At 41.7% G+C, this 27,689-nt stretch overlaps 1 protein-coding gene across 9 annotated transcripts in view; it reads left to right on the top strand.

The window, feature by feature from the left end:
- Positions 1-27,689, top strand: part of Ncapg2 (non-SMC condensin II complex subunit G2) — a 62,130-nt gene that overhangs the window by 15,622 nt on the left and 18,819 nt on the right. For 6 of the 9 annotated variants that reach the window (XR_002388060.2, XR_002388061.2, XM_021240867.2 and 3 more), the window contains 13 exons: positions 566-661; positions 1,691-1,816; positions 3,872-4,051; positions 12,345-12,497; positions 16,275-16,497; positions 16,695-16,798; positions 19,498-19,671; positions 24,102-24,172; positions 25,118-25,271; positions 25,385-25,546; positions 26,152-26,268; positions 26,354-26,494; positions 26,870-26,969. Coding sequence is in view for 7 of the 9 variants with exons in the window: in XM_021240867.2 (XP_021096526.2) it covers positions 566-661; positions 1,691-1,816; positions 3,872-4,051; positions 12,345-12,497; positions 16,275-16,497; positions 16,695-16,798; positions 19,498-19,671; positions 24,102-24,172; positions 25,118-25,271; positions 25,385-25,546; positions 26,152-26,268; positions 26,354-26,494; positions 26,870-26,969 (1,801 nt within the window). In the remaining 2 variants the exon portion in view is untranslated. The remainder of the gene's footprint in view (positions 1-565; positions 662-1,690; positions 1,817-3,871; positions 4,052-12,344; positions 12,498-16,274; positions 16,498-16,694; positions 16,799-19,497; positions 19,672-24,101; positions 24,173-25,117; positions 25,272-25,384; positions 25,547-26,151; positions 26,269-26,353; positions 26,495-26,869; positions 26,970-27,689) is intronic. The other 3 variants (XM_087207718.1, XM_087207719.1, XM_087207717.1) reach the window with 2 other exon arrangements.

Genomic DNA, 27,689 nt, shown 5'->3' with positions numbered 1-27,689 from the left:
CGGTGAAGGGTCATAAGTGGTGACCCCTGTTCATCAGGGAGTTGTGTCCAGAGCCACTTCGTGTCACCAGTCAGTGGGAACAGGTGTCGGGGGCATTTTGGAAGCTAGAAGTACTGCTTCCATTGTGCTCTGAAGGTCAAGGGTTTAAGTGTCAGTTTTATTGAGGTTATATGGCTATTAGTAGGCCAGTAGAAATTATTTATTTTTTAAATTTCTAAATTAATTTATTGTTTTCTGAGACAAGATCTTGCTATGTTGTCCAGGCAGGCCTTGATCTCTGGGGCTCAGGTGATCCTCCTGCCTCAGCCTCCCCAGTGTTTGTGCCATTGCCCCTGACTTGGATAGTAGAAATTAGAACCCAAGCTATGCTATAATAACAGGCCTCTGGTGCTTATTTCTATCTCATGTCTCCATCCAGTGCTGTCCTACTTCTCACTAAGGAACATGGTTACAGGCTAGAGAGAACAGCCTCTCTTGTTGGTCTTTTCAAATAATACTTTTAAAATGTAACAACACTCCCTTTCTTTTCATTTTTGTGTTCTTTTCCCCTTTTTTTAATCCTTAGGTATTGAGTTACTTTCAGCATCAAAAGAATGTTCGCCAGGGAGTGGAAGAGATGCTGTATAGATTATATAAGCCCATCCTTTGGAGAGGACTAAAGGTATACATTTCAAATAGCGTATCATAAATCTGATGCTGACCAAAAAGGGGGAGGTGGATTGAGATGTGTTATGTACACGTACAAATTCTCCATGGTGAATGTAATCATCATGTACTGCTAACATGTTAATTAAATTTTTTTTTAAATAGTGTATCCATGTTCAGGGTATACTAATTGCAATTTGAATTGATCATTGCTAATTCAGAGTGCAGTGAGGAAGTAAAACCAATACGAGAGACTGCAAGCTTTGTGGACTTATAGAGCAAAATGTTTTTCTTCTTTTTCTTTTGTTTTTTTGATACTGGAGATCGAACTCAGGACCTTGCGTCACCACTGAGCTAAATCCCTGGCCCTCTTTTTCTTTTTTTTTGAGACAAGGTCTCACTGTTTTACCTTTCAAGATTGGCCTTGAACTCCTTGGGCTCAGCCTCTGGAGTAGCTGAGACTGTAAGTGAGCACCACCATACCTGGTTCTCAACGTGTCTTTTTTAATTAAAGCGCTTCTTGGGTTTACTTAATGGGAAAGGTAGATCAGTTGAGTGCCGAGTACAGGGCTACTCTGAAGCAGCTGCGTGGGAAGGATGTTGGTGTGTGTGAGGACCACCAGGCTGGCTGGGCTGCCGATGCCTGTCTTCCAGCCCCCAGCCGGCGACTGGCTAGAGGCCAGCCATTCCTGATTAGCACAGGAGGCTCCTCCACAAATGGCCATCTCTTAATGACATGAAATGTGCTCTGAAGTGAGGAGGCTGATCTTTTAACATCCATTGGTGCTGAACTGAGTTTTGGCTTAGTTTAATGGCAGTATCACCAAGTTTGGTGATTGATTAATGTTGGAACCCAGGGCCTCATGCATACTGAGCACACTCTACCATTGAACCCCCACCCAGTTTGGCCAATTTAAATATTATAATTGTCTTTCATTCGAATCTAAGTCTATGTTGAGATAATAGAAGTATCAGTTTGGGAACATTAGACATAAGCCTTTGCTCTCTTTGGGATTGTAAAAGTACCCTTCTCTTATTTTTATAGACCAGAAACTCTGAAGTTCGATCAAATGCTGCTTTGTTGTTCGTTGAGGCATTTCCTGTTCGAGATCCTAACTTCCATGCTCAGGAGATGGATAGTGAAATTCAGAAACAGTTTGAAGAACTGTATGTACGTATCTTATGTGGTGGAGCTCTGATGGGCTTCTGCTGTGTCCAGACTGTGGCACCACTGTTGTGTCATGGCCCCTCCTCAGCTGTGATTATAGCTGGCCTTGGTTGCCCTTCACCTGGCAGGGAGCCCTTCCTTGGCACCTACTCCTGCTACTCCCTTGTAGATGTTTGGCGTCCTCACACACTCTTTTGCAGTGTCCATTCCAGGAACCTCCCCCACAGACCTGGACTTGCTCGGTGTGTTTGCTTGTCCTCATGCACATGCTTTCTGGCGGCTGTTTCCCCATGTCTTCCTGCCCAGAGTCAGTGGTCTGTGGTCCTCACCTTCAGGGACTCCTTGTCGGAGTGTCCCAGTCACACTGTCTCTGCTCCTTCATCTGTGAACCTGACCCTAACTCTTTCTTAGAGAAGTTCCTCAAGCCTTTTATTTGTGTCATCACTAAACACTTTATTTACCTATTTTTAATTTTGGGGAGGAGATAGGTAAGTGCTTAATGCATTTTGAAGCTTCTGTTTTTCTAACTGAAAAAGAGAAACTAAAAATTATTTTGTACTTATAAAGTTTAGTAATTAAAAGTTTCTCACAAAATAAAAAGTAGAGTAGTGCAATGGATACTTCTGTACCCATAGCTGGTTCAATTCTTCCCTAGTAAGCCTAATCTGACTTTTGTTTTGAAACATCAGAAATACCATATTATTTCAGCTAAATACTTCAGAAGGTAATGTTAAAAGACAGGACCTTTTTTGTCATCAAACATCCAGTCACTGTTCCCATTTTGCTGGGTTCATTTGAATCTGTATTTAGCTAAGATTCAGATATTGTTGGACTACAAGTTCCCATTCTGGCAAGCTCTTTTTCTTTTTCTGTTTTTCCTGGCACTGGAATTGAACCTAGGACCTTCCACTGAGCTACATCTCCAGCCTTTTTTACATTTTATTTTGAGACAGGGTCTTGCTAAATTAAGTTGTCCAGGTTTGGCTTGAACTTGTGGTCTTCCTGGCTCAGCCTCCTTGAGTGCTGGGATTATAGGTATTCACTACCACACTGGGCTTCTTGTTCTTTTTAACTTGCCATTTTTAACATTGTTGGAGGAGAGGTTTATCTACTGAGTTTCCCAGAGTCTGTTTTGTAGAACTCATTTCCATGATGCCTCTAACATGTTACTGGGCCCTTGTGTTTCCTGGAGGTAGGTAACTACATGCAGTTGAGGGGATTCACATTGGTGCATCTATGTTTGTCATGTGAGAATTTGCCCTGGTGGTGTCCTGTGCTTCCTTGGAGGGTATGTAACCAGGCTGCCTCATTTTCTCGTTCTGAATTGTTAACCACCGCAGACAGTGCTAGCCTGCATTAGTGCATTCCAGCAGAGTTGTTTTACTGTGGGCCCTGTGCACTACGGCATTTTGTGATTGAAGATAGGGGTGTCCATAGTGGTGTCTGCCTGGAATGCCTCCTGTGGTTGACAGATCTCACCAAGGGATGAGGCTGATACTTGAGCCATGGAATCAAGAGTCTTACAGATGGAGGTGACACATGAGCACCCCACGTTCGAGGTTGCTCTTCTTAAATACAAGCAGTCTGGGATCCAGGAATCCACACACGGTGGCATTCCTTAGCTGTGGATTCTGTATCTGGATTCCACTCACTGCAGATTGAAAGTATTTGGAAAAATTGTGTCTGTACTGGATATGTACAGACTTTTTTCTTGTCCATATCCCCTAAGGAAACAGTTGTTTACATAGCATTTGCATTGTTTTAGGTGTCATGCGTGGTGCAGGGATGATTTAAAATGTACAAGGGAATGTGTATAGCTTATGTGCAGATGCTGCACCCTGTTAATGTGGGACCTGAAGCAGTTGTGGATTGGTACCCCGGTCCTGGATCCTGTCTTCCTTGGGTATTGGGGGAGGATGGGTATATGATCAGTATTTCTGTAACTTTAAATGTCTGTTATTAAGTTGTAAATTCCAAAAGTGCTGGTGTATAAAGCAGATACTGATATTAAGGGAACTGACTTAAGATTTTTAAGCCTTTTCCCCCTCCTGCTTATAGAGCCTTCTAGAAGATCCTTATCCGATGGTCCGTTCCACAGGAATCCTTGGTGTTTGTAAAATAACGTCCAAATACTGGGAAATGATGCCCCCCACCATTCTCATTGACCTCCTGAAGAGAGTGACTGGGGAGCTGGCGTTTGATACTAGCTCAGCTGACGTGCGTTGCTCTGTCTTTAAGGTAAGATTTATTTTTTGATTAAGTTTATTGGTACATTTTAGGTATACAATACAGTTACATTCATCATTGGGTTCTTGTACCTTTACATGATATATTTTGGTTATTTTTTCCCCATTCCCCTGGCCTCCCTTCACCCACTCCATCCTTCACTATTTATAGACTTTGTATCCATTTTTTCCTTTTCTCATGTTTTTTTCTTTTCCTTTTTCTTTCCCCTCCCCCTCCCACTTCTCCTACTCCTTTAGACTTTTTCTTCCTATTTCAATTATCAATTATACATTTTGATCCTCATTTATACTTTTAGTGTTTCATACCAGCAAAACTTTTCGGTATTTACACGTTTGTCCTATTTATTTCACTTAAGAGTATCGCCTCAGTGTGCATCCATTTAGCTATGAATGTTTCTAGTTTCTCATTCTTTATGGCTGAGTAGTACTCCATTTTATTAAAAAACCACATTTTCTTTATCCAGTCTCCAGTTGATGTACAGTTGGGCTATTTCCAAGTTTTAGCTATTACAAACTGTGCCGCTATAAACATGGGTGCACATATATCACTGTGGCATGATGCTTTTAATTCTTTTCAAAAGATACCCAACAAAGGAATAGCTGGGTCAAATGAGACCTCTAATCCTAGTTTTTTGAGATATCTCCATATTGATTTCCACAGTGGTTGCACGAGTCTGCACTCCCACTAACAATGGAAAAGGGTTCCTTTCTCCCCACAGCCATACCAGCATTTGTTGTTGGTTGATTTCTTGATAGCAGCCATTCTTTCTGGGGTGAGGTGGAATCTCAGTGTTGTTTTCATCTGCATCTCTCGAATGACCAGTGATGTTGAACATATTTTCATATGTTTATTTCCTGCTTTTACTTCTTTGTCTGAGAAATGTCTGTTCATTTCAGATACCCATTTTTGGATTGGATCGTTATATTTGGGGGGTCTGATTTTTTTCGGTTCTTTATATATTTTAGATAGTAAACCTTTGTCTGAGGGACAGCTGGTAAAAATTTTTTCCCACATTGTAGGTTGTCTTGTAGCTCTGTTGGTGGTTTCTCTTGCAGTGCAGAAGCTTTAGATGAGATCCCAGTTGTTGATTCTTTGTGCTAGTTCCCGTGCTACTGAGGATTTGTTCATAAAGTCTTTTCCTATGCCAAGGTCTTTGAGAGTTCTGCCTAATTTATCTTCCAGCAAATTTAGTGTTTCTGTTTTATTATTTAGATTTTTAATCTACTTCAATTTTAGTTTAGTGCCTGGTGATAGGTATGGGTCCAGTTTTAATCTTTGGCAGGTTGAGGTCCAGTTTTTCCAACACCATTTATTAAATAGGCTATCTTTCCTCCAATGAGGGTGGTTCGCTCCTTTGTCAAAGATGAGGTGGCTGAGTATGTCTGGAGTTGTTTCTGCATCTTCTAATCTGTTCCACTGATCCTTGGGTCTGTTTCTTTGCCAGTACCATGCTGTTTTTATCACAGTAGCTTTGTAGTGTAGTTTCAACTTGGAGATTGTGTTACCCCCTGCCATGTCTCTGTTGCCTAGAATTGTTTTTGCTATTCTAGGTCTCTTGTTCCAAATAAATTTTTGGATTATTTTTTCTAGTTCTGTGAAATATACTCTTGGAATTTCAATTGGGATTGGATTGAATTTGTATAGCAGTTTTAGAAATATGGCCATTTTCACTATATTGGTTCTTCCTACCTAGGAACAGGGGATATCTTTCCATTTTTATATCCTCTTCAATGTCTTTTTTTAGAATGCTGTAGTTTTCAATGTAGAGGTCTTTTGCTTCCTTCATTAGATAGATTCCTAGATATTTCATTTTTTTGGATGCTATTGTGAAAGGAATTGTTTCCCTAATTTCTCTCTCAGTGAGTCTGTTATTTATATACAAGAAGGCTATTGATTTTTGAGTGTTGATCTTGTATCCAGCTATTTTACTGAATCTGTCAATTAAGTCTAGAAGTCTTTTGGCGGAGTTTTTTAGGTCTTCTATGTAGAGTGTCATATCATAGGCAAATAATGACAGTTTAATTTCTTCCTTTCATTTTTTTGGGGGGGTGCCGGGATTGAACATGGGTCCTTGTGCTTGCGAGTCAGGCGGCAGAATCACTGAGCTACATCCCCAGCCCAACTTCTTCCTTTCTTATCTTTATTCTTTTTATTTCTTTCTCTTGTCTAATTGCTATGGCTAATGTTTTCAGAACTATATTGAACAGGAGTGGTGATATTGTCTTGTTCCTGATTTTAGCATGAAGGTTTTCAGGTTTTGACCATTTAGTATGATGTTGGCTGTTGGCTTTTCATAGATAGCCTTTAGCAGTTTGAGATAAAGACCATCTATTCCAACTTTTTGTAGGGTTTTTATCATGAGTGGTTGTTGAATTTTGTCAAATGCTTTTTCTGCATCTATTGAGATGATCATATGGTTTTTGTCCGTGGCTCTGTAGTGTATTACATTTATTGATTTGCATGTGTTGAACCATCCTTGCATCCCTGGGATAAATCTGACTTGGTCAGGGTGTATGATCTTCTTGATGACCCTCTGTATTCTGTTTGCCAGTATCTTATTGAGGATTTTTGCATGTATGTTCATTAGGGAGATTGGCCTGTGGTTCTCTTTTTTTTGGTTGGGTCTTTGTCTGCTTTTGGAATCAAAGTCACACTTGCTTCCAGGAATGAATTTGGAGGTATTGCTTCCTTTTCAATTTCATTGAAGAGTTTAAAGAGTAGTGGGAATCGTTCTTCTTTAAATGTCCTGCAGAACTCAGCAGTGAAGCCATCCGGACCTGGGCTTTTCTTTGTTGGTAAATTTTTAAGTACGTTTTCAATTTCACTGATTGTAATTGGGGTATTTAGATTTTTTATATCTTCTTCGTTCAACTTTGGTAATTCATATGTATCTAGGAATCTGTCCATTTCTTCTGTGTTTTCCATTTTATTAGAGTACAGGTTTTCAAAGGAGATTTTGATGATCCTCTGTATTTCTGCTGGATCTGTTGTGACTTCATTTTTTTCATTCCTAATTGCAAGTATTTGAGCCTTTTCTTTCCTTTTTTTGACAAGGTTGGTAAGAGTTTGTTGATTTTATTTATTCTTTCAAAAAACCAACTGTTTGATTCTTTGATTTTTTTGTATCATTTCCTTAGTCTCCATTGCATTGATTTCTGCTCTGATCTCTATAATTTCTTCCCTTTTATGAGCTTTGGGTTTGTCTTGCTCTTCTTTTTCTAGGAGATTACGGTTCAACATTAGGTTGTTTATTTGAGCTCACTCTGTTTTCCTTGTATGGACATTCACTGCTATGAATTTCCTTTCTAGAACTGCTTTCATTGTGTCCCATAGATTCCTGTATATTTTATTGGCATTATCATTTAATTGTACAAACTGTCTAATTTCTTCTTTAATTTACTCTGTGACCCATTGGTTGTTTAGGAGAGTGTTATTCAATTTCCATGTGTTTGTGAAGTTCTTTTTGTTTCTTGTGTTACTAATCTCTAGTTTAATTGCACTATGGTCTGATAGGATAACCAGTTGCTTTGCATTTACTTGCACATGTTCTATGAGCTAGCATGTAGTCTATTTTGGAGAATGACCTGTGTGCAGTCAAAAAGAATGTATACTCTGATTTTGTGGGGTGGAACACTCTGTCGACATCTATGAAGTCCATTTGTTCAAAAGCTTGGTCCAGTTCTAGTATTTCATTGTTGATTTTTTGTCTAGATGACCTGTCTATTTGTTTTTTGGTATTTTTTTTGGTACCAGGGATCAAACTCGGGTCCTTGCACTTGCGCAGCAGGTGGCGAAACCACTGAGCTAAATCCCCAGCCCTGATCTATTTGTGATAGTGAGGTATTGAGGTCCCCTACTACAACTGTATTAATGCTTATTTGGTTTTTCATGTCCATTAATATTTGTTTTGTATAGTTGGCATTAGTATTTGGTGTATATATATTTATGATTGTCATCTCTTCCTCCTGGATTGTTCCCTTACAAGGATGTAGTGACCTTCTTTGTCTCTCTTCATTAGTTTTGGTTTAAAATCTACTTTGCCTTTGGTTTAAAATCTACTCCTGCCTTTTTCCAGGCTCCTGTCACATGGAGAACTGTTTTCCATCCCTTTACTTTCAGTCTATGAATTTGTTTTTGAACTAGGTGTGTTTCTTGTATACAGCATATTGTTGAATTTTGCTTCTTAAGTCATTCTGCTAGTCTGTTTCTTTTGATTGGTGAATTGAGGCCATCAACATTGATAGTTATAACTGATATGTGTTGACTTATCCTTGTCATATCATTTTCCTGCTGTTGGCGCTTTTATTTTTTATTTTTCCCCCCTCTCCCTTTAATTTCTTGCCTTGCTTGGTAGATTTGTTCTGTTGGGCCTCATGGAGATGTGATCTTCATTGTCTTTCTCTAGGATATTGTTTGGAATTGTTTGGAGTGCTGGTTTGGTATTCATGAAGTTTCTGAGGTATTCTTTGTCATGGAAGTATCTTATTTCCCCATCAAGTTTGCTTTTTTTTTTTTGGTACCAGGGATTGAATTTGGGTCCTTGAGCTTGTGCAGCAGGCGGCGAAACCACTGAGCTAAATCCCTGGCCCTCCCCATCAATTTTGAAATAGTTTTGCAGGATACATCAGTCTAGGTTGGAGGTTTTTTTCTTTTAGGGATGGAAATAACCTCACTCCAGGCTCTCCTTGACTTGAGGGTTTGTGTTGAAAAGTCTGCTGTAATTCTGATAGGCTTTCCTTTGTATGTGATTTGTTTCTTTTCTCTAATTGCTTGTAGTATTTTGTTCTGTTGGGTTTCCAGGATCTTGATTATTATACGTCTAGGTATAGATTTTTTTTTTATCATGGCTAGTTGGAGTCCTATATGCCTCACCTACTGTACGTCAAATTCTTTTGCTTTGTTTAGGAAGTTTTCTGTCATTAATTCTGTGAACAGTTTTTTATGTCATTTGTACTTTATTCTGCTTTTTCGTGGATTCCTATCAGTCTTATATTATTCTTCTTTGAGTCATCTAGGAGCTGCTGGATCGATTTCTCGTGGTCCCTTATTATTTTGAAGAAATCTCTCTTTTCATGGTCACTAACTGGAGTCTTGTCTTCTATATCTGAAATTCTTTCTTCACATTGGCTCATTTTGCTGCGAATGCTTTCAGTAGAGTTTTCAATCTCCTAGATATCTGTTTGAATCCGTTTCACAGATTCCTTTTCTTTCCTATGTTGGGGATTCATGGTTTACATTTCTTTCCTATACTGGGCATTCATGACTTCCATCATGGTCCTGAGCTCATCTATTTTTTTTATCTGTTTCTGTTCTAGAGTCTCTAGTCTTTCTTTCATTCTGCTCACCATCTCTGTAGTTATCTGGGAAATTTTTTCTGTTTTGGATTTTTCTAGAGCCTCATTCGTCTGTTTTGTTACTTCCTGTGCTATCAGTTCAGGGTGTCCAGGTAGTTGGTTATCAGATTTTTCCTCCTCGTTTCCCCCAGAATTTGCCTTTGGTGAGCTGGAAGTCTGGGTTTGCACCTTGCTTAGGTGTCTTCTCATTTCTATTTTTGTTGTTGGTACTGTTTTTGGTTTAATTCCTGGGTTGATTCTTCAGTATTGCTTATTGTAAGTATCTTTGTTGCTTGTATTTGGAGCCCTTACAGAATAATTGCTTCTCAGAGGTGTCTTCCAGACATAGTTGGTCTGTAGGTTTTGCATCTCTAGTGACTCTTAGGCAATCTCATTTTCAGTATACCAGGAAGGACAACTGATTAGATCAATCACAACACCTTAGCCCAAGTGATACAGTCAGCAACAACAATAGCATCAAGCATAGCTTAGAAAATGACAGTTGGTGGGAGTTATTAATCTATCAGCCGTGTCGGTGGGGGGCGTGTCCTGTGTGCTGCTGGTGCCCATGCAGCTCACCTCCTCGGCACTCGGGTGGTGGTACAGCTGCCCGAAAGTCTCACCTCCTCAGCACTGGGTCGGGGGAGGGGGGAGCTCTGCTCCTCCTAAGGTAAGATTTTACAAAGTAATGTTTTATGAAGTACGGAGAAGGGAAAAGATTAAAAAATCAACCATTATTCTCCTCTGTAGATGCAATACTATTGATACTTTGGTTGTGTTTCCAAAGTAAGGTTTAAGAGAAACCAAAAGTGTCTTCTACAGATGATGACTCCTGACATAATACTAGTTAGCTTAGTGTTGGGGAGGGTGCTCCCAGCACCCTGTGGCATGTTTTGGAGAAAGAGGATGCATGTGTGAAGGGGCCCAGAATACAGTCTGCGGGACTTGTGAAGGGATGTGACTTACCATCCACAGCGTGGAACGGCTGAATGCTCTCTAGATCGGGTGGGTGCGTGAGGCCTCGCCCTCTGGCCACAAGATCCCGGCCTTGAGGTTTCTGCTCCCCGCTGATCCTCTGCCCCTTTTTGGGGGTCTCTGCCACCCTTACAATTGACCAGCACAAATCTTTCTTACAAAGGGATTATAGTTTGAGTGCTGTGTGCTGAACCTTGTATGTGGGGTATGTTTGGATTAATGTGAGTCATTTTTACACTCTACCTGCCAGCCCTTCACTGGCTCATCCTTTGCAAAGACACCTCACACCTTTCTTCCTGAGCCACCAGGACAAAGTGCCTGGGGTTTGTGGACACTGTAACGTGGACATTAGGTGGTGGTCATTGATTTGTTTTCTCGGCTCCTGCTGATGATAGAATGAGGGAGGGTAGATGTGGTGGTGAGCCAGGGCATGGTGTCCAGGCCTTGACCACAAGTGCTCTGACAGGTTTAGAGGGTATGGCAATTTCAGGATGGCAGCTGAGAGGAGCCAAGTGACCTCATTTTTCCACCCTGGAGACAACTGTTGACAGGGGCTGGCTCCTGACACTTAGCGCTGGTGATTTTCTCCTCCCTTTCGAGAAAGCTGACAGTCTGGGAGATGGTCTTAGGCTCTGCCATGCAGCCCGGTGCTCCTTTGTAACCCACCTGCCTGACTTTCTTCTGCATCCTTGCTATGGGAGCTATTCTCTACTGTGCACCTTCTCAGATCTGAAAGAGAGCAGCTCTTCTTTGGCGTCACCCCCAAAAAAGGAACCTGCACTTCTGCAGAGGAGTCTCCAGATGCTGCTGCTGGGTGTGTTGATGGTTGCCCTGCCGCTCTGCAGTCATTGTTAGTGCAGCCTTTACTTTCAAAAAGCCCCTAAGTGTTCAGTCCCCTTTTCCTTACTTAGTTCCAGATCCATGGGGTGATATACCCACAACTTAAAGGAAGAGAGGTTTCATTTGTGTATAGTTTCAGAGGATTCAATCCATGGTCACTGGCTCCAAGACAGAAACAGCATTTGGAAGGGCTGTAGCAGAGCAAAGCTGCTCAGTTCATGGTGACTGGGAAACAGAGCAGGGGAAAAGCACCAGCAAGAAATACACCCTCCAAAGGCAGCCCCCAGTGACCACATCCAGCTGGGCCCCACCTCCTAACAGCACATTGAGATGTGAACATCAGGGCTAATCCACTGATGAGTTCAGCTCCCCGATGATCCAGTCGCCTTTACAGAAATCTCTTAGTCCAGTCATGTTGATGAGTTTGACCATCATAGAGGGTCTGGGCTGAAGGAAGGCTGTCAGAAGCCTTGGCAGCCTTGGAGACATAGTGTGGGCAGATGGATGAGTCAGCATGCATTTGGGTGTGGCACTTTAGAATAGTGGCTCTGTGTACCTGAGCAGCATACTGATATAGGCTGTTTTGGTAAGAACCTACAAAAGTGTTCTTTCTAGTAACCGGAGGTGGAAGAGCACTGGAGATGTGTGCACTCAGATCTTGAGCCGGCACTCCTGGGTTGCCACAGGTACTGGCCTTGCATCCCAGGAAAGATCTGGCTATATAGGTTAAACAAATGTGGATATCAAGTTTGGAAATACAGAGTGCACGGGCTGTTAAAAGATAAATGGATTCTTGATTCAGCTTTCGATGTGGCCCCATTTGGTCTGCATGTTCTCATTCTTTCCACCCAGAACCCTCCACAGTTTAGCTAAGGGGACACTGAAGATTTCTTTTGTTAGCAGACTTGCTTCAGCCTTGTTTGAATGCAGTAGTGGGTGCAGTGATTATCAGTTTTTGAAACCATATTAATTCATTAAAAATATACTTTTGATATGAAACTTTGAGAAAAGTGTTATTTTCTATAGATATAATTATCTCTAGTAAACATGTAACTGCATGTCTTCTAAATGAATTTTTCTTACCTGAACTTTTTATTGGCATGTTCTGATTTTGAGTTGTTTTTCCTTTGACGAAGTGTCTGCCGATAATTTTGGATAACAAACTGAGCCACCCTTTATTGGAACAGCTGTTGCCAGGACTCAGATACAGTCTCCATGACAACTCAGAGAAAGTGCGAGTGGCTTTTGTGGATATGCTGCTGAAAATCAAAGCTGTGCGGGCTGCAAAGGTAGGTAATCAGGAGTTTTGTTGGAGACATGAGATAAACAAGTGCATTTGTTTTCATCCAACAGAGAGAAAGTAATTTTTATCCTCAGTATTAATAATTGCATTTTAAGCAAATTGATAGCTGGAATATTTGATCATTTGTGTAATAAAATTTTGTTTTGTGTTTTCCATTGAAGGTTTCAGAAATATAAATTTTTGTTTCCTTTTTGAAATACATTAATATAAATAGTCCCCCTTACATGATTTCTTAAAAATCATGTGTGACAGTGTTTATTGAAATATTTGCTGTAGTATTTAAATACTGGATACCTGGTAAGCACTTAAGTGTTACTTGGGAAGGTTGGCTATAAGCCTCGTCTTCACAAGAGAAGTAAGAAGATACTTACCTGGTTAAAAATGGACACTCAGGCATTGTATGAACTTCTTATGTAATTTTCCCCTTCCAGCACTAGTTGTTTAATTTCTTGCTAAAAATGTTGGGTGTAGTTTTCTTGACCTCCCTGTTACATGGTAACACTGTGAACTTTCTCTATTTCATATTCTGAGAAATTCCCTTTAAGTGCTGTTTCGTCGTACCAAAGCATTTGAAACACCCTGACAGGTCCATCAGTGTAGGTGTGTCCATAGGAGAAATGACCCTGTGTGGCTGCAAAAGAACAGGGATGGTCTTTCTGTGGGGCTTCTAAGATACAGCAGTAAAAATGAATTACAGAGGTGTTCGTGATGTGTGAACAGCTGTAGAAAAAGAGGAAGTTACATATATGTATCTGCTCAGATATAGATAAGGAACTTCTGGAGGAAAATAAAGCATCAGTGACCACTGCCTGAGGTGAGCCACAGGTACTATCCAGGGCCAGGGTTGGGGGCTTTGTTCCCATGGAAGACACGTGTGTTAGAAGAAACTAAGATTTAGAGTGATCTGTGTAGTTTCTTGTCACACCCAGTTGAGTTACTTGTAGTTTTTGTTGGAATTCACAGACCTTGTGTGGTCTGTTTCTGGCCTCTACTCTATTCCTCTACTACTATTCCATCCTGTCTGTCTGTCTCATCCTGTCTGTCGATGTCTGAGTACTGTGCTGCCCAGGTTGTTACAGTTTCACAGTAAGTCTTATACTGTAAGCTCTGCAGTTTTGTTTTCTTTCAAAATTCTCTGGCTATTTTGGACCCTGCATTTCAGTGTAAAAGAGATGGCATGTCAGTTTCAACAAAACCTGCTATAATTTTGATTGCCTGGTTTTGGTTTGTGTGTTTTTTGTTTTTTGAGACAGGGTCTTTCTATATAGTTCAGACTGGCCTTGAACTTAATGTGTAGCCCAGGCTGGCCTCAAATTCACAGTGATCCTCATGCCTTAGCCTCCTGATTGCTGGGATTACAGATGTGTGCCATCATGCCCAGCTTGCCTTTTTTTTTTTTAACAGCCTATTAAAACTTTAGTTATAAAGGGGTTATTTTTGGTGTAGTGTTATGTTTGAAGTGTAAAATTGTTTGCCAGTGATTTGTGAGGTAATAGCTGGAAGGGAAATGGAGATAACATTTGTTACCTGCCAAGTGAACTGGGAAGGTTGTCTAGAGACTGGATCTTTTCATTAGAGGTGCAGTGTGATCTCTCCGGGTTTGACACATTAGAGGCGTGCAAGGTGGGCTGCAAGAAGAGAGTAATGGAGAAAGAGACCAGGCTGTTGAGTGTGGGGTAATAGGGACGCAGTGTTAGAAGAGACTGCCTGCTGTAGGAGTGGGGACTCAAGGGGGATGCCCTCTGAGAAAGGAGTAGTGTCCTTGTCAAAAGTAGTACCTTTTTTTGTTTTGTTTTGTGTGTGTGTGTTTTTTGTAGCAAGGACAGAACTCAGGACCTTGCGCTTGCGAGGCAGGTGCCAGTGCCTCTGAGCTAAATTCTACGGCCCATTTTATATATATTTTTTTGTGGTGCTGTTGATGGGGCCCAGGGCTTCATACATGCTAGGCAAGTGTTCTACCCCTGAACTACATCTTCTATCCTAGTTACACATTTTTAAAATTCACTTTTTATATTGGTTAAAGTTACGGCATTTTAAGAAATTTTTAAATGGTTAGATTGATAATCATGGCTATTTATTATTTGGCACTTTAAAACTGTACATTAATCATGGTGTTAAATAATTATAATTAACCTTTCCAACCACCTTTTACTTGGGCGATCTATACATTGGTACTTCTCTTTTTAGTGTTTTCATTATATCTATCTACCTACCTACCTACCTACCTATCTGTTTATTTTTGAGATAGGCTATAGTTCAGTTCAGGTTGTCCTGGAACTCATTGTGTAGCCCAGGCTGGCCTCAAACTCTCTCGGTGATCTTTCTGCTTCATCCTCCCCAGTGCTGGGATTACAGATGTGTACCACCATGCCCAGCTTTATTTTTATTAGTACATGTTTGCAGTATACAATATTTACATTCCTTGTGTGGAGTTGGTACATGTACGTAACACATCTTAATTCTCTTTTCATCCCCTTAAAATGTAGACTTATTAATTCTACCCTTCACAGAAAAATGAGTTTCTAGTATATTTTTTTTAAATGAATTTTTTTTTTCAGTACTGGGGATTGAACCCAGGGCCTTCACATTGAGCTATATCTCCAGCCAGCTGTTTTTAAACATTTTTAGACAGGGTCTCATCAAGTCATTAAGTTGTCCAGGCCGGGCTTGAACTTGTGATCTTCCTGCCTCAGTCTCCTAGAGCGCTAGGATTGCAGGTGTGCACCACTGTGCCCAACCTTAAATGAATTGTCTTTTTTTTTTTTCCTCCTGAAATTCTTTCATTGGTACATTTTAGGTATACAGTACATTTACATTTATTATTGGGTACTTGTACCTTTATATGATATATTTTGGTTCTTATTTTTTCCCCATTCTTTGCCCTTCCTCCACCCCCTCCACCCTTCCCTATTTACATAGACTTTGTTTCCATTTTTTCCTTTTTTCATAATTTTTTCCTTTCCCTTCTTTCCTTTCCCCTTCCCCTCCCACTTCCCCTATCCCTTTGGACTTTTTCTTTGTATTTCACATTATCAATTATTCATTTTAATCATTTTAATCCTTATTTACACTTTCGGTTTCTCACACCAGAGAAACTATTCAGTATTTACAAATGTGTGTCCTATTTATTTCACTTAAGAGTATGGCCTCAATGTGCATCCATTTAGCTATGAATGTCTCTAGTTTCTCATTCTTTATGGCTGAGTAGTACTCCATTTTGTTAAAAAACCACATCTTCTTTATCCAGTTTCCAGTTGATGGACACTTGGGCTGTTTCCAAGCTTCAGCTATTACAAACTGGGCTGTTATAAGCATGGGTGCACATACATCGCTGTGGTATGATTCTTTTAATTATTTTGGGAAGAGACCCAGCAGGGGAATGGCTGGGTCAAATGGGACCTCTAGTCCTAGTTCTTTGAGGTATCTCCATACAGATTTCCACAGTGGCTGCACCAGTCTGCACTCCCACCAGCAATGGAGAAGGGTTCCTTTCTCCCAACACCCCTGCCAGCATTGGTTATTGGATGATTTCTTGATAGCAGCCATTCTTTCTGGGGTGAGATGGAATCTCAGTGCTGTTTTCATCTGCATCTCTTGAATGACCAGTGATGTTGAACATTTTTTCATATGTTTATTTGCTGCTGAATTTTCTTAAATGTAAAAATTAATTCCTCTTTGGTTATATTTTGGAAATGTCCCTTAAGCAGTTTTGGAGATAATGTGAGCAATTGCTGGTTTCCTTCTGCACATGTGCTTTTCACAGTTTTGGAAAATATGCCCCATGGAGCACATTTTGATTCGTCTGGAAACGGAGTCTCGACCTGTATCTCGGCGCCTGGTGAGCCTCATCTTCAACTCCTTCCTGCCTGTGAACCAGCCAGAGGAGGTCTGGTGTGAGCGCTGTGTCACGCTGATCCAGATGAATCCTGCAGCTGCCCGGAGGTTCTATCAGTATGCCCACGAGCACACCGCCTGTACCAACATAGGTCTGACTGCCATTCCCGTCCTGGCCTAGTGCACTTTCCCATAGTTCCTCAGACTCGTCACTTTAATAAACTCCATGCTTTATTGCATTTTTAATGGTTTCCTTTAAAATAAATTAAGTAATTGGGTTTATAATTTCCCTATTAGAAGTTAATTTTGTGGAAGAAACAGCTCAGTTAATTATTATTAAACGTTTTAGCAAAGCTGATCCACGTTATTCGCCACTGCTTGAACTCCTGTGTCCAGAGAGCATTAAGAGAGCATCAGGAGGACCAAGAGGAACGGGAGAAGGAGAATGTGAGCGTGAGTGCTTGCGTGTTAACTTGGTCGTAACCCTTTCCGGGCTGTTATGTCAGGGTTTTTATTTTTCTACTTGCTCCTTTAGTATTGATAGTAAAATATTGGTAATATATAACATACGTGTACATGTATGTACATATATATGTATATATAAAGTACTGATGCTACAGGTAGTTTCTGTCATAGTGTCTAACACGAGGTTCTACTAAAGACATCTTGGGGCTGAATTTCTGCATGTGAGCTATATGTAGAATTGTCTTTTTACATGTGATTTATTAAAGGGACACTTTGCCTGCTGTTTTTTAGGAACCCAAAATGTCCAGTTATAGCAGAAGAAAACAGTATTTAAGACTTGAACATACTGTTTACCAGCAATAAGCTGTGGCATCTGCAGTAGCATTTAGGGGTTATTTTGAAGCACCTGGCTCAGTTAGGAAGTTGGCCTGGAGCAGATCAAGAGCAGTTTCTCTGCGGAAACTGGAACTAGTGTGCTCATTGCATGGCAGGTCCTGGGCCAGCAGCCCCTCTCAGCTACTCCTGTCCTTGTCCCCTCTGGAGAGGCAGTCAGGTTTGCCCAGACTCTGCCTCTTCCACAAGGTGGCTTCTCAGCCGATGTCACAGTGGTCCCAGCACATTCTCTGTTGCACCTCAACAGGCCACTAGCTGTACCAGTACATAGCTGATTCCCTTTTCTCTCTGCCCCACAGATAGTTAAACTGGGCTGAAATTATTCAGCAGGAATTTTGCTGAAAAAGTACAAGGAAACAGATGTGCAGTAGAGAAAGAAGAGCACTAGGAGATCCTTACACCACTACTGCCTAGCTGCTTCCATCGCACAAATGGAAACCCCCACTGAACAGTCAGGATGGGTGGGTGGAATCTGAGGTCCCTTTCTTGGGCTTCCCCTCAGTGTGTGGCAAGGGAATCTAGAACTTCTCAGGGAAGCAATCCCTGGAACCAGGGCTGGTAATGCACCATGCTGATTTCACCATGCTCATAGGGTCCTTCCAGAGCCCAGCTGCGTGCAGACAGCGGTGACAGGTAGAGAGTGAATGCACCTAGGTGTGGACAGACAGCCTCTCTGGACCATCGTGCATTGGCACTGGGATTGGAAATGCTTTGCAAAAGGAAAGACATATTTGTATTGCCATAGTTGAGAGGCTTTTAGATTTTCTAAATACTGAAGGAATTTCTCACCTCATTGTTAATACTTACACATTACTGAGAAAGCTTGCATTATAACCTTTTAGGTCAAGTTCTGTGCCACTGGAAAAGACAAGAGTTGAGAAATATGTAGTTCCATTGCATACTATGAAAAAAGTTTACATAACATGTCATATAGGTATTTGAATTCTAGACAGGAGTTTATAGCCACATTGTAACCTGTGTTAGAAAAATATAATTTGTCATATACATATAGATATTCTCACTGTAAGAACATCTTTATGGCTAGAAGCAAAATTTTTTTTAAGTGGCCCTTTAAGTCTTTCTCGTTGTCATCTGCTAAAAATCAAAGATGTTTTCTTATAAAATAAAAGGTGACCTCATTTAATGAACTACTATTTAGGAGTTTAGCATATTTTTCAAGTGATGTTCATGAAAAGAGATATGATGGTTTTCTTATGAAATTTTAATGATAAGCCTGCTGCGCTAAATCATGGGCTTCTTTAGTTCGTTGAAAAAATGGTACCTATTTATATTTTCCTGAGCATATGCTGATAGTGCGTGGTCATCTTGTACCTGAATGCTTGGTATAAACCACAAAGACACTGATAAATCTCCTCATACCCACAGAGCTGGAATGGGAAAAAGTAAAGTTAAATGCGGAATGAAAACTTGCTGTCAACCTGTATTTTAGATTGTTCTTCTGGTAGCTTCTAAACCCTTAGGAGTTTCTTTGCTTTGTAAATTTAATTGTTATTAATGAACCCTCCTCCCCCCCGTTAAGTACATGTTGAAATAGCTAACCTTTTATAGAAACCACATTTGCTTTTCTGTGTACTTTGCTTAATCAAATTTAAGTTTTCCTAGTCTCACACTTAAGCAGTTGCCAAAAAAATACCAAACCCAAACTAAATCATCCTGCCCATCTCAAGGTAGACTTTCTAACCTTGGCTCTGGAGCCAGTTGCTAGACTGCCCCCATGTGGCTGCACTGCAGGCCTCCTCGGCAGAGTCTCCACTGAGTGAGTCTGTGTGTCTGGGTCACCAGGGGCAATGCCAGTCACTGGTACAGATAAGGTTGTCCGGCGGTGTTAGCTGCGTGGTGCCACCAGCTCTGTGGGTAGAGGGAATTTTCTAGAGCATATTTGTGGCTTACACTGAGAACTCAGTTCTGTGGTCATTGTGCACTACCAGCATATGATCAGGCAAAGGCAGATGACACAAACCAGAGAAGCTTGCCTTGCAGTGGATGTTAGTCCAGATCCATCGTTATTCCAGGCTCAGGGCTGGTTTCCATTGGCTGCAGACTGAAGTGGTAGCAGTGGGTCCTGCTGGGCACAAAGGACATAGAGTTGTTAGAATTTATTTCTTGGGTAGGATTTGAAAAAAATTTACTTCCCTAAAAGAGACTCTAAAATAGAGAATAAAGTCATGTTAGGGTATATTGATATTCTTTTCATTTCTGTCTTAGGTCTTTAACTCTGAAATATTCTTTTGATGATAGTGCTTTGTCTCTTAGTACTTGTTATTCTATTCTAGGTTCTGGACAAAACACTGTCGGTAAATGATGTTGGGTCCATGGCAGGTTTACTAGAAATCATTGTTATTCTCTGGAAGAGCATCCATAGAAGTCTGGAAAATAATAAAGAGGCCAAAGTTTATACTGTTAACAAGTTTGCTTCTGTGTTTCCAGAGTATCTGAAAGTATTTAAGGTAAGTCTTGGGCTACCTGTTAGTGAGGTATGTCATGGTTACATTGGCTTAGAATTTGGGGGATGTTGCTGGCATGTTTACCCCCACAGGAATTTGTCACTCTACCACTGGAAGACTGAACTCATGCTTGCCTTGCCATGCAATTCACTTGGCCTCTGCTTCGTATCCTCTGCACCCAGAGCAGTGTTTACTCTGAGTGCTTGGCTTTTGTGCTCTAATGGCCAGAGATATATTCTAGGATCCAGGAGTGTGCAGGGTTGGAGAAGGGGACTTGGTGAGCAGGAGGTGCACTTGCACCAACCCCAGTCCTCCACACCCTAGAGGCATTCGGGGAGTCACCACCCTATGGCACCGGTGTCGTGTCTGTCACCAGGACATATAGAACTGTCCATAAGAGTCCTCTTTTTGGGCTGGGGATGTGGCTCAGTGGTGCTGCTCAGTGGTCTGCCTGACAAATGTAGGGTCCTGGTTTGATCCCCAGTACCTGGTGGCGGGGGGAGGGGGGAGGTTTTTTTTGAGAGAGGAGGGTCTTACTATACAGTCCAGGCTGGCCTTGAACTCATTTTGGTTTTTTTTTTTTGTGGTACCAGGGATCGAATTTAGGACCTTGTAATTACAAGGCAGGTGGCAGCACCACTGAGCTAAATCCCCCGCCCTTTGAACTCATTTTGTAGCCCAGGCTGGTCTCAAACTCACAGCAACCCTCTTCCCTTAGCCTCCCTAGTGCTGGAATTACAGGTGTGCACCACCATGCCCAGCTCATTTTTAAAAAATTGTTTTTTCTTAATTGAAGATAAAAAACCTGTATGTATTTATTGTATTTGACATGCATTGAAATATGTATACCTTGTGGAATGGCTGAACAAGCTACATAACATGCATTACCCACATACTTAGCAATTTCTGTGGTGATAACAATTAAAATGTGTTGTTAGAGATTTCTGAGAATGCTGTGCAATCTGTTGTTGCCAGCTGTTGTCACCTTGCTGTATAGGAGGTCACTTGAACTTGCTGCTCCTGTCCCACTGGAACTTGTGTCCTTTGATGAACCACTCTCCCCTCCCCTTGTCCCATCCCATCTCTGGCAACCACCATTATTTCTCCATGTGTGGTTTCTGTTTTGATTGAGGGAAAGCTTCTCATTCCTTAACTTTTTATTTCTGAAGGAATTTCAGATATCTGGAACCCAGGACCTCATGTATACTAGGCAAGGGGTTCAACCACTGAGATATATCTGACCCTGCAGAAAGTTCATATTTCAAAACTAAATTTTAAAAAAGATCAACTATTCAAAACGCAAAGTTATTCCCAGCTATAAAAAAGCATAATTTAAATACAAAAATATTGTGTATGTCTTTTGAGCCAGCCATCCTGAATGTTACTCTCTGGTCTTCTGCTAATTGCATGTGACTTTGGACAACTTAGCTTCAACCTTGGCACCTTATTTCTGTGGTGGTCAAGTCTCTAACCTTCATTCTGCTCCTGAAAGGAAAAAATGGCCTGCCGCATGAGTGGATCATCTCAGTTGCCAAAATCACTAGTAAATTTTATTTATTTATTTTTTTAAGTTCTTTTATTGGTACATTTTAGTTATACAATTCGTTTACATTTATCATTAGGTGTTTGTACCTGTACATAATATATCTTGGTTCTTATTTTTTTTTCCCCATTACCTGTGCACCCTTCACCCCCTCCACCCTTGCCTATTTACATAGATTTCATTTCCTTTTTTTTTTCTTTTCTTTTCTTATAGTTTTTCCTTTCCCTCTTTTCCTTTCCCCTTCCCCTCCCTTCACTCCTTTGTCTTTGGACCTTTTTTCCTATTTCAGATTATCAAGTATTCATTTTAATCATTTTAACCCTTGTTTACACTATCAGTTTCTCACACTAGTGAAACTATTCGGTATTTACACATGTGTGTCCTATTTATTTCACTTAAGAGTATGGCCTCAATATGCATCCATTTAGCTATAAATGACTCTAGTTTTTTGTTCTTTATGGCTGAGTAGTACTCCATTTTATTAAAAAACCACATTTTCTTTATTGAGTTTCCAGTTGATGGGCACTTGGGCTGCTTCCAGGCTTTAGCTATTACAAACTGTGCCGCTATGAACATGGATGCACATATATCACTGTGGTATGATTCTTTTAATTCTTTTGGGAAGAGACCCAGCAGGGGAATAGCTGGGTCGGATCGGACCTCTAGTCCTAGTTCTTTGAGGTATCTCCATACTGACTTCCACAGTGGTTGCACCAGTCTGCACTCCCACCAACAATGGAGAAGGGTTCCTTTCTCCCCACAATCCCACCAGCATTTGTTATTTGTTGATTTCTTGATAGCAGCCATTCTTTCTGGGGTGAGGTGGAATCTCAGTGTTGTTTTCATCTGCATCTCTCGAATGATGAGTGATGATGAACATTTTTTCATATATTTGTTTGCTGCTTTTACTTCCTTGTCTGAGAAATCTATGAAAACCAACAGCCAACATCATACTAAATGGTCAAAAACTGAAAACTTTCACGCTAAAATCAGGAACAAGACAAGGATCCCCACTATCACCACTCCTGTTCAATATAGTTCTGGAAACATTAGCCACAGCAATTAGAAAAGAGAAAGAAATAAAAGGAATAAAGATAAGAAAAGAAGTAGTTTAAGTGTCATTATTTGCTGAGGATATGATACTTTACATAGAAGACCCAAAAAACTCTGCCAAAAGACTTCTAGACTTAATTGACAGATTCAGTAGAGTAGCTGGACACAAGGTCATCACTCAAAAATCAATAGCCTTCTTGTACACAAATAACAGACTCACTGAGAGAGAAATTAGGGAAACAATTCCTTTTACAACAGCATCCAAAAAAATGAAATATCTTGGAATCGATCTAACAAAGGAAGCAAAAGACCTCTACACTGAAAACTACAGCACTCTGAAAAAAGAAATTGAAGAGGATACAAGAAAATGGAAAGACACCCCTTGCTCCTGGGTAGGAAGAACCAATATAGTGAAAATGGCCGTACTTTCAAAACTACTATATAGATTCAATGCAATGCCAATTGAAATTCCAACAATATACTTCACAAAACTAGAGAAAACAATCCAAAAATTCATTTGGAACCATAAGACACCTAGAATAGCTAAAGCAGTTGTAAGCAGCAGAGACATGGCTGGGGGTATCACCATCCCTAACTTGAAACTATACTACAAAGCTACTGTGATAAAATCAGCATGGTACTGGCAAAGGAACAGACCTGAGGATCAGTGGAATAGATTAGAAGATGCAGAAACAACTCCAGACATGCTCAGCAACCTCATCTTTGGCAAAGCAGCCAACCACCCTCATTGGAGGAAAGATAGCCTATTTAATCAATGGTGTTGGAAAAACTGGATTTCAACCTGCCAAAGATTGGAACTAGACCCATGCCTATCGCCAGGCACTAAACTAAGATCAAAGTGGTTTAAAGATCTAAATATTAAGACAGAAACACTAAACTTGCTGGAAGATAAGTTAGGTAGAACTCTTGAAGACATTGGCATAGGAAAATACTTCATGAACAAAACCTCAGCAGCACTGGAACTAGCAGAAAGAATCAGCAACTGGGATATCTTATTAAAAAGCTTCTGCACTGCAAAAGAAACCACCAACAGAGTTAACAGACAACCTACAATATGGGAAAATATTTTTAGCAGCTGTACCTCAGACAAAGAGCTACTATCTAGAATATATAAGGAATTGAAAAAAATCAGACCCCCCCCAAATTCAAAGACCCAATTCAAAAATGGACATCTGAAATGAACAGACATTTCACTAGTAAATTTTAAAATGCAGCTTATTACTGTGGATTGAGAAACCAGCAATACCTCAGAAATTCCAGAAGGTGACCAAGCCCACCACTTGGGCTAGGAGAGCAGATAAGCAGGGTGCAGGCTTTCTAGGATCAGAGGGCAGTAGTCAGTTAATCTTGTGTTTGTGAGCTGGCTTCTCTGCTTTTAGGAGCTGGGGCACCTGTGTCCCTTCCCTTGAAGCAGCGGATCTGAGCTACACCTCAATCTCCTTGCAGCATTAAGAATGAATCTTGTCTCTGTTGGGAGTTGAGGGCCAGGGGTTAGTTAACCAAATACAGATGAAGAAAACATCAGATTTTGGTTTTGCTGCTGTTTCTGTTTCACATATATTTTCAGGAAAATCATTTCTTTTTCCTTTAGAATTCACCATGCCTTCATTCTACCAAGCAAGAGTGTTTCTTGTGGGTTATTCTTGGGGAACTCTCAACAATTGAAATCTGCTTAATTTGCTTCCTTGTTGCAATATTGAGGTTTAGGAACGCTGACTGACTGCGGGACTTGGGGAATAGATGATTGGAAGTCATGAGGAGAGGCTTCCAGAAAGTCTGAGAGTGTCACGGATTCTGTTTTGCTCTATGCTTCTAGGATGATCGCTGCAAGATCCCTTTGCTCATGCTGACGTCCTTCCTGCCAGCATCTGCCGTCCCACCATTCAGGTATGCTGCAGTGTGGCAGAATCTTGGCTGTGGCACTGGCTGGGTCCCTGACTGCCCATACTGAGCTTTCACTCCAGAGCCCTCCCGTGTGGGTGGCAGAATGGGCTTGTGGTGAGCTCTGGGGCTGTTGAGTAAGGAAGGAGGGACCCTGAGGGTCCAAGGCTACAACTGTGCTTAAAAATCTGCACGTTGTTCTAACGCCTGGTGTGGGGAGGCTGAGAGGCCGTGGGTGGCTCTGAGTGCTCGAGGGCTCTGGATTGAGCTGTGCCTTGAGCACAAAACACATAAGGAATCAGAGTCCCAGTGTGAAAGGGAGAATGCTAAATACTATGTGCCAAAATGATTTGGATAGATTGGGTTAAAGTATGTTAGTGAATTCATTTCACTTATTTTTCTTTACATTTTAAAATATGGGTGCTAAAAATTTAAATTACATGCCAGATTTGCATACTATTTTTTTCTTTTTTTTTTAGTGCTATCCTTGTGTCTGCTAGGCTAGTGTCCTGCCATTGGACCACACCCATCTCTTTTCTCATCCTTTTGCATATTAATTTCTGTTGGACACTGGCTCTAGTGGTTTGGTTACCTCAGTAAAAATGACTTACTAAAACAAACAAAAACAAAAATAAATGTTTTGGTGCCCCTAAAAAATGAATGCCTGGAATTAGGAACTCTTGCTGTAGAACCTGAAAGAGATGGCACAGAAATATGGGTGGCAGAAATAAAGGGCTGGGTGTTTGGGGTTCTTGGTCTTTCAGTGCTTTCAAAAGCAGCTCTCCATGTGTTGTTTCAAGAGGAACATGTGTTCCTGCTCTGGGGGGATGTCATGGTGTTAAGGTTGTAAGAGGAACCTGTACACCTGAGCTTTTTGCTCTTTGGTTTTCCTCACTTTGGTGGTCTTGCTGTTGAAATGTGAACTTGGTTTTATGTACTTGGCATTCTCAGCTGTGGGGTGATCTCCACCTTGAGGAGCCAGGAGGAGGGCACTGCAGACAAGAGCTACTGCACCTTGCTGGACTGCCTGTGCTCCTGGGGACAAGTGGGGCATGTCCTGGAGCTCATCGATGACTGGCTGCCGGGGGAGCAGCCCCAGGCCAAGGTGCGTGTGGACTCTCTGTGGAGGCTGGCAAGGAGGGACAATGTCTATTGGAAATTTCATTCTCTCCTGGGAATTCAAGTTCCAACTGTCTGCCTGTCCTGTACCCTCCTCAGAATAAGCGTAAAGTGCAGATCCAGGACACATGCCCAGTGAAGCCTGAATTGGCCCTGGTTTACATGGAGTACTTGCTAACCCATCCAAAGAATCGAGAGTGTCTGCTCTCCGCACCCCGGAGGAAACTCAGCCAACTTTTGAAAGCACTTGAGTTGTCAAAGGTAACTTTGTGCCCTGAAAGTAGAGCTGCTGTAACAGGTTCTGAGTTGGAAAGGACATGAGAACAGTACAATCCCCAAGCTTACTGAGCCAGCAGTAAGCCTGGGAGCTGAGCCACTTCCCAGCCCTGGTCTACTCATAGAAGGGGATAGAGCCCACATCGGACCTGTCTGGTCTCCTGCCTCTCAGAGGATACCATCTTCGGGAAGACTTGTTACACACAAGTTCTGCCCATCAGTGGTGAAACACCAGCTCCCTTCAGAGTACTCAGCAGGTCTTTCCAAGAGTCTTGGAGAGTGTTTGGTGTGAATTCATGGGGCCCCAGGACCCTGTGAAGTTCTGTTTCCTCCCTCCTGCACTATCACTACTGCCACTCTGTGTGGTTGTGCAGCACAGCCAGGCTCAAGATGGGGTCTGCAAAAGAGCACTGTTGCCTAGCGACCTGCTCCCAAACTGTGTGCCTCCAGCCACCCTAGGCTGCTGTCGGGTGCACAGATGGTGGGGCAGGTGTCACTGAGCAGGTGTCTTGGTTTGCCTGTAGTCAGGTGCCTCCTGTTGTGGTGACATGGGATCAGAATGTGTTCCTGAGGTTGTGACATTATTGCAGGCAGACCTGGAGTCATTTCTGCGGTCACCAGGTGGGAAGCCCCCAAACTTCAGTGAGTCTGCTGCCCTGCAAGCCTTCAGCCTCCACTGCCGGTTGAGCGTCCATCTTGAGCACAAGGTGCGTTGCATCCCTCCTGGCATGGACAGCTTATGTCAGGGCCATTTTTGTCACTGATACACCTCTCTGTGGTTGCATTGAACAGTTCTCCTCAGAAGGGAAAGTCCATCTATCTGTCTTGGAAAACACTGGGTTTTGGTTAGAAAGCAAAGTTTTGTCTTTAATTCAAGACCAAGAAGAAGAACACCTGAAGCTCCACAGGATTGTCTATCAGCAAATCATCCAGGTCAGCACTGTGGGCTGTGGGTCCTTGGTTCTGACCATGTGTTTGGTGTGCACGATTGCCTTTTCTCTTTCAGAGTGTAATTTTACACCTCGGTGTTAGTCTTTTTAAAATATTCATAGTGGCATTTAAATATCTAGAGTTTTTCACAAAGCATAGACTGTGTGGTTTTAATCTAATTTTACACATTGTATGTGCTAGGTGTTTCATTGGTGGAATTACATAAAATATGTCTCTAGATTTCTTATGGAGAGACAAAAATGAGAGTGTAAATGTTTGGTCTGGGATAGCTAGTGTACCATGTAGGAGCAGCTTTGTTGGGCCTGCATAGCTCTTTTCTTAATGGCCTCTGCTGATAACCCCACCTTCATCTTACAGACCTACCTGACTGTGTGTAAAGATGTTGTCATGGTCGGCCTTGGAGATCTAAAGTTTCAGATACAGCTTCTGCAGCGGAGTCTTACAGTCATGCAAACAGGTACAGTGTACACCATCCATAAAAGGACTCTTAGAATAATAAGTCAAAGCCTTCTCTTACTTTGTGGATCAGGACTCTAGCTGACCAGTGTTAGATACGTGATGGAAACCACCTTATACTAGAAGAGCATTGGCTGGTACAGCCAGCATGTTCAGAGGTGTTTCTGGGGTCATGTATGACTATCCAGTTTCTGACGAGGTCCTTGGGATTCTGCTTCTCCCTAGGATCTATTTCATTGCCAGGCTAAATTTCCCCATCCTGGCATCTCTGTAAGGAACCTTAGAGAGGAGCCTTGATTAGTCCTCTCTAGCCTGTGCTGCTGAGGGTGGGGTGAGTTGGGAGTTGTTGGGTAATGACCCCCTTCCCTGGGCCAAGGAAAAGGGGTAGCATGGGTCACCCATGGCAACTAGTAATGATGCCACATTGGCTCCTTGGGTGCTCCGTGAGGGAGTGAAAGGGCAGCCACTTAGGGTCCTGAAGGAAGGGGCACTTGTGATATGGCCCAGGAGGGCACCTCATTTAGTACTGGTGCCAGGTCTCCATCACCTTCTGATCAGACTCTGACCAGGAAGGAAATAGCTTGGCTGTGACTTCCATCCTGAACCCTGATCCCTCACCCTTAGGGGCCACCAATCCTTAACCTCCAACCCTACTTCCTAACCACCAGCCTCCAGCCCTGGTCCTCTGTGATGTGGGCTATTTCTAGGTGATTTTTACTAT

The sequence above is a fragment of the Heterocephalus glaber genome, unplaced genomic scaffold, assembly GCF_053883595.1.
Source record: "Heterocephalus glaber isolate CG9 unplaced genomic scaffold, H.glaber_assembly_v1.0 deba00000818, whole genome shotgun sequence".
Taxonomy (NCBI): domain Eukaryota; kingdom Metazoa; phylum Chordata; class Mammalia; order Rodentia; family Bathyergidae; genus Heterocephalus; species Heterocephalus glaber.
The sequence above is the reverse complement of the archived record's forward strand: the minus strand, read 5'-3'. Positions and strand labels throughout refer to the sequence as shown.